The sequence below is a fragment of the Leucoraja erinacea genome, chromosome 1 (genome assembly GCF_028641065.1).
Source record: "Leucoraja erinacea ecotype New England chromosome 1, Leri_hhj_1, whole genome shotgun sequence".
Lineage (NCBI taxonomy): Eukaryota > Metazoa > Chordata > Chondrichthyes > Rajiformes > Rajidae > Leucoraja > Leucoraja erinaceus.
The window spans coordinates 44,708,502-44,720,793 of record NC_073377.1 but is presented as its reverse complement, the minus strand read 5'-3'; the positions used below and the strand labels follow the sequence as shown (position 1 = coordinate 44,720,793).

At 44.7% G+C, this 12,292-nt stretch overlaps 1 protein-coding gene across 1 annotated transcript in view; it reads left to right on the top strand.

Moving 5' to 3' along the window:
• Positions 1–538: 538 nt before the first annotated feature.
• The window catches only part of LOC129696183 (potassium/sodium hyperpolarization-activated cyclic nucleotide-gated channel 1-like), a 285,651-nt gene continuing 273,897 nt past the window's right edge, over positions 539–12,292 (top strand). The window contains exon 1 of the mRNA XM_055633797.1: positions 539–1,579. Coding sequence (XP_055489772.1) covers positions 900–1,579 — 680 coding nt within the window. The 5' untranslated portion in view covers positions 539–899. The remainder of the gene's footprint in view (positions 1,580–12,292) is intronic.

The window sequence follows — 12,292 nt, the reverse complement described above, 5'->3', positions numbered from 1 at the left end:
GCAGGCATTGGCTATGGAAATAGAAACATTTTAGGAAACATAATCGTTTCCAATATTCCTGAAGACTGTTGCAAGGAGTCTGAAGAAGGGTCCCGACCTGTAACGTCGCCAGTCCATTTCCTCCCCAGATGTTGTCTGACCCGCTTAATTCCACCTGCATTTTGTGTGTGTGTGTGTGTGTGTGTGTGTGTGTGTGTGTGTGTGTGTGTCCCATGTTCCTCTTGTCCATTCAACATTTGCTGCAATATTTTTTAGCCCTTTTATAATATGGACTTTTAAAATACATAAACACACCAAATATGTTAGTCTTCTATATAATTTTGCAATCCTTATATTTACCGTTAAGAAGAACTTTATAGATTGGGGCTATTATGCTCTGCAACGTCATTCAATGCAATCAGAGGCGAGCTGTGACAACTCCATATGTCCCTTATAGCCTGCAAGGGATAAAGTTTATTAAAATCAGATCTATGATTGGGCTGTTGATATTTTATTTAATTCGATGCATTATGTTTATTTCGCGGTGATTGGACAATCTGTTACAGAAATACCGCACATCATATGTTATCGTATCTGGTGTCATACCCAGGTCAATGCCGCAGTAGCACCTTTGTACCTGGCTCTGCCCCTTGTTGCCGAGCGGTGTCAGACGCGGTCCCTTTAATCGTCAAGGTGCCGGCTCAAAGTCACGGCGATTGCATGCTGAGTGGCAAAGTCACGTTCAAAGCCGTCTCGGTGTCCCAGCCCGACATTGGGTCTGAATTGGGAGTTGGACGGCGATCCAGGCAGCCTGGTCATGCAGAGGTAGAGGCGGCGGAGAAAAAGGTTCGCCGGCAGGAAGCGGATTAACCACAGTCACCCCTCCCTAACCTTCCAAGCTGCCATCATAGCGCAGGAGGATGGGGAAGCAAGATGACAGGGGGAAGAATCAGAGCATCGGGATGAATATTCTACCAGGAGGGGGAGTAGCAGAAAGCCGACCCACGCACAACGGAGTGCAAGAGTGTTGCAGTAGCGGCGAGGGCGGCAGCAGGGAAGCGGACCGGAGCAAGGGCACCGCCAAATGTAACACCAACGGAGAGTACAGCCCCGGTGGCACCGTTCACTCGCCTCCCAGCGCCTTTCACCGGGAACAGCCCGCCGCCATGGAAGGCAAGACCAAACAGAGCTACGGCGCGGAGCAGAAAGCGGATGGCAGTGTGGTGTCGGTGGGGCAGAGGAGGGAGGTGGGGGATGAGGCGGATCTGAGCCGGCGGCAGCAGCAGCAGCAGCAGTCATCACAACAGCTGCAGCAGCAACAGCAACAGCAGCAACAGCAGCAGCAGCAGAGCGACAAGGAGCAGAACTCGGTGGGATTCAAGATCGAGGGGGGTGCTTCGGGAGACGATCCGATGCTCGGGCAGGATGGCAATGACTTCCCGCAGTACAGCTCCATGCAGAGCCACTTCACCGCCCTGCTCCAGCCGGGAGTCAACAAGTTTTCCCTGCGGATGTTCGGCAGCCAAAGGGCGGTCGAGAAAGAGCAGCAACGGGTCAAAACGGCCGGTTATTGGATTATACATCCGTACAGCGATTTCCGGTAAGTTTCTATTCCGCATCGGAATTAGTGGCGCCGGCCGTGTTTGAATGTTTTTATTTTACAGCTAGACCCTCTCCTTGACACACGCACACAACCGTCTTCCGAGCAATAACGCTGACATTCAGAGATGCAATGTAAGGTGTCCGCCTGTCACCGCTCCGAGTACCAACACAGTCGTGATATTTCACAGCAAGCAACAAAAATGCACCAAATTCAGTTCATGGTATTCCAGTCAAATGAAATCATCCCATTTTGTTTGTTTTGTCGCCTGTTTGGGCACGTTATATTGGTTAATCCATCATAATCTATCGTTACCCTGCCGTTGGATTTTACCTACATACCACTGAATGCGACAAAAACTTTTAGTACCCGACTTCTGAGAGTCTTTTTGAAACACAATTTGTGGATTGCTTGGATCGATCATAGCAATAAACTGATTCTGATAAAAACGGCGTGTTTGCCAGCTATTGCTTTTTAAAAATATATATATAAACAGAGTAACTTCGCAGAAAGAACGCAGTTACTGCACATGGGAAAACTATTTTCCTATTCAGCAAAATATAAAGTGCTGGAGGGGACTCAGAGGGCCAGGCAGCATCTGTGGAGTGAATGGACCGACGGCGTTTTGGGTCGGGACTGATCAGAAGAGTTCCGACACAAAACGTCCTCTGTGCATTCCCTCCACGGATTCTAGCTGACCAGTTGAATTCTCAAGCACTTGGTGTTTGGTCAAGATTTCAGCATCTGCAGTCTCTTCTTCTTATTCCTCCCTTGTTCGAACAGCTTATTAGATATTAGCCCTTTTGCCCCGCTTCCCGTTTCATAAAGGCGACGCCGGGTGTGTGTAGCCGTGATCCGGGGTCACTCTGTGGAAAGTGAAATGGCTCTTTCACATGTAGAAACAAAGAAATTCAGATGCTGGTTTATACTAAAGATAGACACAAAATGCTGGAGTAACTCAGCGGGTCAGGCAACATCTCCTGTGAAAAAAGAATAGGCGACGTTTCGGCTCGGTACCCTCTTCAGTCTGTGACATTCAAGGCAGGGGTACCCCGATGGGAACCACCGCTCAGAACAACCTGCCAGCACACCATACATGCCAACTTCCCTGGAAAATAAAAATAAAAACACGTGGAACTCCCATTCCTTAGCAGTCTCTAAATTGAACTATACAACTTGGACAATTGCCACCAAGTCACAATCAGGACCCCGGGAAGTGCTGGCGAGACGCATTTCCTCGGCTCACCAAAAGCAGGATCAGGTCTACAAACTGTCAAGTGGCCATCCCTCTGGAAAGTTGCTGGGAGATTGAGATTGGTGGTCATCAAATGGGGGAGAGGGGATAATGGGGGGGGGGGGGGGGGATGGGGGAGGGGGGACCTTTTATTTCCTATGACCGGGAATCATTAGTATGTCGCTTCTGTGAGACTGTAGCAGTAGAAACATAAACCACCAGGATCCACGAGTTGATCGGGTATCCGATAAGGAAAACAAGAGCGAAACACAAAGTGCTGGAGAAACTCAGTGGCTAGTCAACATCAGTGCAGGGATCTGATATACACCTCTTTCAGAAGTGTCCTTTTTCAGAAGTGTCCCGACCCCAAGATGTCGCCTGTCCATTTCCCTCCACGGATGCTGCCCGACCCACTGTTACTGGTTTCTCGACCCGTTGTGTTTTGCTCTGGATTCCTGCATTTATTTGTGTCTTCAAGATAAAACAACAATCCATTTCCACTTCCAACGTCATTTCTCCGAAGGAGGTGGAAAGACCAGGTGAATTGTGCGGGCGGCAGGTGTGTGAGCTGCGAAATTTTGTATTCGACGTGAAATGGTTTGCTTCGCCTGATGCATACACGCACCTTTTACAGCCTTCCCATTCTCGGACTCTGATTTACGTATTTTGTTTGCGCCTGCCGCACCTTCGGCGCCCATTGACCCGAAATGTTCTGATGCGTTTGTCTGGGATGTGCCTTCCTCACTTGGGCGGCTGGTGAGACTTCAGCTTACTGGGAAATAATCCTGTATTGCATTGGTTTTGCATCTGTGGTGATGGGACGGTTAAGATGCTGCTCAAACTGTTAAAATCCTGCACACCTCTGCTTTAAAATACACGCAAACGAACGCCGCACCTTTTTGTATGTACATTCCAAGGGTTCAGTAACATCATCTGCGAGGCATCAAACAGTGTCTACGCTGCCCTAATGCCAGTACTTTGTATTTGCTCTAAGCATCCTTCGCTGCTGAGTCCAGTAATTCCATCTTTGGAGATCAGACTCAAACATATTTATTCTTATTTGCGACTATTTGGCAATTTTTCATGGTCGATCAAGATTCCAACATTGCAGTTTCTTAACATTTCTTCATATTCTACCCTTGCTCGATTAGCCTGGTATATTAGCCCTAAATGATCATTTCCCAGTAATAAATTGGAAAACATACCAACGAAAATCGTCAAAGTGAAACTAACTCTTAAACTGCAATTAACAATAAATAATTCTGAGTATGATCTCCAAAGATCCATTACTAATCAGGGGGTTGGGTCAGACTGGCTTTGGACAGGACAGGTTTGGACCGGACTGCTGGGGATATAATTTCACATAATCGCTGAATGGTTACAGCATGGAAGGTGGCCTTTTGACCCATTGAAATTTAACTGGCTCTAGGCCAGTGCAATGTAGCTCGTTTCAATTTCCTGCCCTCTCCCCACCACCATGATTTATATTTAATCTGATGCTTTCTGAGCCACACAAATGTATCTTTCTCCACTGTATCCCCCCCCCCCCCCCTCCTCAAGCACCTCCAACCTTAGCCAATGGTTGTTTCAAGAAGTAATGTCTTCTTCATTTTTGTTTCGTTTGCCATCACCTTCATTGTATAACCCTTAATTCTTGACCACCACTCCATCCCATTCCAATAATGGGAATGAGTTCGCTTGTCTATTTTATCCATTCTTCTCATGATTTTAAGTATCCCAGCCGTGTTTCCTCACAATCACCTGTTACACAGGTGACATGGAAAATAGAATAGTCCAGCACAGGAACACAATATCGACCCCACAATATCTGTGCCAATCATGATGCCAATTCAACTTAAACCCATCGGCCTACACATGGCCTACATCCCTCCATCACCTGCTTGTTCATGTGCCTGTCCAGCCAGTTACAGGCACCTACCATATTCTGTGCATATATACAAACATTTTGCTTGGCAAACCTCTTTAAATTGTTGTCCTCTCAACTTAAATCTGTGCTCTCCAGGAGAAAAAAAAACTTCCATTGTTTACCCTATTGATGCCTCATAATTTCTGGCCACCCATCAACATCGAAATGTTCTGATGTGTTTGTCTGGGATGTGCCTTCCTCACTTGGGCGGCTGGTGAGACTTCAGTTTACCGGGAAATAATCTTGTATTGCATTGGTTTTGCATCTGCAGTGATGGGATGGTTAAGATTTCAGAGAAAACAATCCTAGTTTAACACATCTCTCCATGTATCTAAAACCCTTTATCCCGACACCGTCTTTGGAACCTCTGTTGCATCCCCTTCACAGGCACCGCATCCATTCTGCAATGCGCCAATAGGAACTGCACCTTGTACTTTAAATGTGGCCAAACCAAAGTTTTATGCAGTTGCAACATGACTTGCCAACAGTTATATTGTGGGGCGGCACAGTGATGAAGACAAATATGCCATATGGCTTCTTTACTCTGTGGTAATCTTGTGTTGCCACCTTCAGGGAGCCATGGACCCTCATTGACTCAAAGGCTTTTACAACTTTTCTAAACAGTCAAAATTGGACACAATATTCTGGTCGTGGCCAAACCAGTGTTTTATAATGGGTCGTCATCACTTTCTTGTGTTTGTACTCTATTTATAAAGCACAAGAACTTTCAACTTGTCCCCACTATTTTCAATTGACTATGAACATGTCGATTATGCCTCTTCTCATTTTTCTACCAAATATGTAACATTTCACATTTCCTCAAGATTCCTCTCTTTGTATCAATGCTCCTAAGGGTCCTTCCATTTATTGTATACTTTTCTCTCACATTTGATCTCCCAAGGTGCAGCACCTCACATTTGACTAGATTAAACTCCATCTGTCATTTCTACTCCCAAATCTGTAACCAATCTATATCCTCCCACACCCTTTGACAGTCTGCTTCGCAATCCACATTTCTGCCAATGTTCATGCTATCTGAAAACTTATCTACCCACAACCCACCTACACTTTCATTCAAATCATTGATATATATATATATATATATATATATATATATATATATATATCACAAACAATAGAGGTCCCAGCATGGATCCATGTGGAACATTACAGATCACAGACCTCCTGTAAGAAAAATACCGTTGTTTATGGCCAAGCCAATTTTGAATACAATCTACCAAGTCTCAATGGATCCCATGTGCCTTAACCTTCTGGATCAGCCTGTTATAGTGGGCTTTGTTGAATCCATCACTGACCCCATGTAGACAATGTACACTGCCATACCCTCTTCAATCATCTTCACAACTTCCTCAAAAAATGCAATTAAATTTGTAAAACGTGACTTCGTCTGCATAAAGCCATGCTGATTATCTCTAATGCTTTTCCAGATGGGAGTAAATCTTATCCCTAAGAATCTCCCCCAATAATTTCCCTGCTACTTACTGATGTAAGGCCCATTAATTTCTCCAGTTAACTAAAGTCCTTCTTTGCAGGAAACATTTTGATGATTTGTTACAGTTGGGAAGGTTTTTCCAACTATCCCAACAATGGAAGTTAAAACTGGACAAACTATCAATAAACAAAAAATGCTGGAGTAACTCAGAGGGTCTTCTTCTTATCAAGTCCACACACAAGATTAGAAGCTGTTCAGCCAGAGCTGAACACGATTCTCGGCATCTGCATACAATGGTGTCTGTCTTGCGCTTCTTGTGCTTCTTGTGCGTGGTGGTGGAAAGACTGGTGGAAACAGGGCCTCGATGTGAGCACTCTTTCCTTGACCCCACTCGGCGGGTTAGGCAGCATCCCTGGAGAAAAGGAATAGCTGAAGTTTCGGGATGACACCCATCCTCAGACACCCATCAGACCCCTGGACACACTATCCTGCTTGTGGCAGAACGAGCATTTTATAAATGTTCGCCATGACTGTCTTGTTTTTGTATCTGCTTCTCTTTTTATAAAGCACAGGATCTCCTATGCTTCATTAACCACTCATCTGACTTGTTACATTACTATTAATTGACAATGAACATATACCCATATTTGTCACTGTTCTTGAGCTTTTATAGAATTATCCTGATGAGCTTATTTTGCATTTTCTAATTCTTCCTACCAGCGTGTAACATTTCATACTTCTCAGCATGAAGTATCACATCTGCCCATTCCACCTGCTTGTCTATATTTTCTTGAAATCTATCACCATCTTGCACACAATTCATTATGCCTCCAAGATTTCTCACCTGAAAATTTGAAAATTGTACCCAGTAACACAAAACCCAAGTAATTAACACACATTAAGGTAAGCAATATTCCCTGTACTAAACTAAGGGAACTCTCATTGCAGAAAACAACTTTTCTGAAGAAGAGTCTCATAGAGTCATAGAGTGATACAGTGCGGAAACAGGCCCTTTGGCCCAACTTGCCTACACCGGCCAACATGTCCCAGCTACACTAGTGCCACCTGCCTGCGTTTGGTCCATTTTCCTCCAAACGTGTCCTATCCATGTACCTGTCTGACTGTTTCTTTAGCGGTGGTATAGTCCCAGCCTCAACTACCTACTCTGGCAGCTTGTTCTATACACCCATCACCCTTTGTGTGAAAAAGTTACCCCTCAGATTCTTATTAAATCTTTTCCCCTTCACCTTAAACCTATGTCCTCTGGTCCTCGATTCACCTACTCTGGGTGAGAGACTCTGTGCATCTATCCGATCTATTCCTCTCATGATTTTATACACCTCTATAAGATCACCCCTCATCCTCCTGCGCTACAAGGAATAGAGACCCAGCCTACTCAACCTCTCCCTATAGCTCACACCCTCTAGTTCTGGCAACATCCTCGTAAATCTCTCTACCCTTTCCAGCTTGAGAACATCTTTCCAAAAACATGGTGCCCAGAACTGAACACTATATTCTTGACCCAAAATCCAATACTCTCTTGGGTCTTGACCCAAAACCTCATTCATTCCTTCTATCCAGAGATGCTGCCTGTCCCGCTGAGTTACCTCTCTCTTTTTCCACTTGCTCAGCCAGGTTTCTTACCATGACATTTTCATTTGATGATCCTTCCTTGATAATGAGTCTATTATGTGGTACCCTTTAAAAGGAGTTTTGGATGTACATAAATACTCCTTCAACTGCATGTCCTACATCAACCTCTCATCATAAAAAATACTCAAGTTACTTAGATATGATTTTCCTTTAACAAATCCATGCCAGGCTTCTCTAATCAATCCTCACTTGTCCATGTGACATAATTGTGCCCCTGGTTATTGTTTCTAGAACTTTCTTCACCACCAAGATAAAACTTCCTTTGCGTGTCCTCTTCATTGGAGAGAATTGATATAACAAACTAATTTAATACTTGAGCAATGCTTGTTGTCCCCTTTAACCATATAACCATATAACAATTACAGCACGGAAACAGGCCATCTCAGCCCTACAAGTCCGTGCCGAACAACTTTTTTCCCTTAGTCCCACCTGCCTGCACTCATACCATAACCCTCCATTCTCTTCTCATCCATATGCCTATCCAATTTATTTTTAAATGATACCAACGAACCTGCCACCACCACTTCCACTGGAAGCTCATTCCACACCGCTACCACTCTCTGAGTAAAGAAGTTCCCCCTCATGTTACCCCTAAACTTCTGTCCCTTAATTCTCAAGTCATGTCCTCTTGTTTGAATCTTCCCTATTCTCAAAGGGAAAAGCTTGTCCATATCAACTCTGTCTATCCCTCTCATCATTTTAAAGACCTCTATCGTCCCCCCTTAACCTTCTGCGCTCCAGAGAATAAAGACCTAACTTATTCAATGCATATAGCCTTTAACAATGCATATAGCCTCCATATATAGATTTTGTTTTTGTCCTGACATTTCCTTACTTCTTTTGCATCCTTTTTTCATGCAGTATGTCTGCAGAATATGTTTGGATTCCATTTGTGTTTGCGAAATTTTTCTCGTGTTCACTTGTTAATTCTTTTATTTCCTTTGTTTATTACCTCTCCGGTTTCGGCAATCAACTTGGTTCTCACTTCTGTCAAAAACCTCGCATCTGAGATGAGTAAACGAAATGGCAATGCATCAGATTGCTGGCTCAGCATTGTAATTAGTCAGACAAATTGAGTTAGGTCTGGCCAAATTACAATTGAGATTTTAAGTGCAGGCAGAAAGTTGATGGGATAGTGTGCTAAACATTGTGTTGAGCCAAATCTTGCTGGCTCAGCTCTCTTTGCTTTCAACAACCCTCCTCTCTTCAGAGTCCAATGATGAATTCAGATAACAATGGGCTAACACCAAAATATTCCTAGCAACCATTGACACCAATATATCACTCCCAGCGTCACCAGTTAGAAAGCTATTAAAATCTGATAATGTTCTAAGTTTTCATTTAACATATAATGATTTTATTTTAGTGTTGTAAAACGCGAAAAGCTTGGAAATATTGAAAAACTTTAGTGAAATTATTTTTTTCTGGCGGGTATGTTGTCAACTTCAAATGTACGCGATCATGCCCATTTGAAACTACTCTAATGTCAGTTATGATCCAGAGACCGAGCCAGAGATTGAGTAAAGACTGTGTTCTTTGTGCTGAGATCAGTTACTGAAAGCATAATCATCTTAAATATACTGCTCCCATTAGGAATACAGTAGAAGAATATTTGCATAATAATTTACTGATATACATCGCACACTACAATAAGTGCGGGCTATTAGAGTGATCATATAAAAAGACACCCTGCATAATGTTAGTGAACAGCAGGTGAATAACCAATCATTTATTGTCCCACTTATGATACTATAGAGAATGACAAAGCAGCACAAGCAGTGTCAATTGTGCTATCGCATAAACGTTCCTCTAGGCTCAAACTGAAAGCCACTCAAACCTCTGTTACTTTTGTTTAAAAAATAACTCACATATTTTGTTCACAAATTTCCCATACAATCGTGCAGAGCTAGCTGCCCAAGAAGACAGGCTGCCCCAGCCATTACTCGTGAGCGAATAAATAGGAGTTGCTTCAGCCGCCTTACCGCGGCCTGAATGAATAGGCAAAATTGGCACTATTAAATTTCATGTTGCCTCATACTTAATATCGCAAGAGGCATCTACTGATAACCCTCAAGTTTTATCAGCTACAAAATTGTGCATATTATCTAAAACTTTATGCCACAATGCCCTTAGGTCTAAGTAGGGCAGCATTGTCTTCCACCACTGGCTTTGTTATCAACCACCTCATGCCTCATGTGTATAGATATGGTAAAATATGTATCTTCAAGATCGATTCTCTGAATTAGTTAAATTGCAGAAACCCAATCATCCATTTAAACTGGGTAACTAAACACATGATCAGATTAGCCAAATACTAACCTGATTCGGCATGCCCCATATTTCTGTAATCTTGAGAAGTATCAGAAATATACCCCTCTAGTACTTGGCCAGACCACTCATCCTCCGATGAGATGTCACTGATTCCCCTCGGAACCACTGTTCGTCTATTGACCATACGGACGGAAACATTTCTGGCTTCTCTTGCCGCGGAAGATGCATTATCTAGTGATTGATACATTTCGCTGATAACATATAATCAGAACCTTATAACTAAAGCTGAAACACAGTCTCCCATTGATGTGGGAATACAAGTACCCTGTGAACTCTAGACTGTAGAGTCACCACAAATTCTCAGCGTTTTACCTCAGAGTGGAATTAAGCATAATGCAACCTGAAACAGGAATTGCTGCGCAGTCCTCTGACTGAAACTACTTGTCTGAGTCGCCAGAGTGCACAACCCAATCTCCTCGACCCGCCACTCAATCAGGAATACTGGTATCGAGAGCCTACGGATTATTATAAATACATTGTTGATTCACAACATGAACCTGCAGGTCGGATAAAAATATTATATGCCAGACCAGCCTCCTGCTGGTAGCTACCTATCCCAGAGAGGATGTCAATGATGATTCCAATGAACCGGCAACTCGGCTAACTGAGCAGAAATTTAAACATGTGTTTAGGAAGACCTCAACTACTTCATTCTACTGAGCAGCCTGATAACCTCAATCACAGATGATGAGGCAGTGCTTCCATGGTCAATATGACCCATATGGCCAGCCAGTTCCAGATGGGCTACCCTGAACCAGAGTAAAGGGCCTGTCCCACCAGCATGCGATAGCATGCGTCTAGCGTGACCAAACGTGGTCGCTGGAGGCGTACGGCCTCGCAGGGCCGGTCCCACTTCGATCGCCGGAGGCGTATGGAATTGTGCGGGGCTGGTCCCGACATCGCGCGGGGCTCCAAAAATCTTGCACTGTCCGAAAATCCCGCAAGCCCGCAGGCGCATTGAGACCATACGCAGCGCCTCGATGGGCGTAAGCAGCGTCTCGACATTGTACACAGCGTCATAACGCCATACGCAGCGTCTTGACGGCGTACGCCTAGCGCGTGGCGTTGCGAGATGACGTCACTGCCCGGTGTGCCGTTGTGTGATGACGTCACCGCCCGACACCATGCAACGTCCAAATTGAGTCAGCCTGCCTCCTGCCCAGCTGATTGATGAGTATGGTGTCGGGACCAGTCCTGCACAACTCCAGACACCTCAGCGGTTGGAAATGGGACCGGCCCGCGAGGCCATACGCCTCAAGCCACCATTTTGGTCCCACTAGATGCATGCAATCGCATGCTGGTGGGACAGCCCCTTAACCAAGCTGTTCATTCCAAAGTTACAATGCAAGGCACCCTGCCAATGTCTCTGCATCAACCTGATCTATCCCAGAGACAGTGAAAAAACACTAGACAGCCCATGCTGCCAGTAAACCCAAACTTGGGCCGACAGACTGCTCCATTTTGGAGTTTTACGGAGGTAAATAAAGAGGCCTTACCTGCCAGCGTCTCTGATCCTGGGTCGATTTGCATGTTGTAGCTACAGCGAAGTTCCATTTGCAGACCCTGTTTGCCATGCTTGCCATTTCTTCAGCTGGTGTGATGTTAGATAGCTGATGCCGTTGGCCAACTCCTCTTGTAGTGGCTTGCCCGTCCCCGAGGGAACAGCAAATTAGAGGCAAGAGCTAGGCAGCTCGTCCTATGCGACTTTTGTACATCATGCATTAAAGCATGGGATTCAGGCATAAATCATGTTCGGTGTCATCTCCATATTCTGAACATTCCCTTCGAGTGGGAGGAATAGTGCAACCCTGAACCAGGAGTTGCTCCAGGCATATGACTTGAACTGCCTGTGCATGCCTCCATAACACGGAGCATATTATTTGGCACCATCTCCAACACTCCTTTCATCCGAGTTGGAGGAATATTGCAACCCTGAACCAGGAGCTGCCTCAGGCATATGTGCATCTTATTTGGCACCATCTCCAACACTCCTTTCATCCGAGTGAGAGGAATATTGCAACCCTGAACCAGGAGCTGCTGCCTGACATGCCTCCGTAACACGGAGCATTTTTGTGCCACCATCTGACTCATCAGATGTTACAATTGAGACAAACG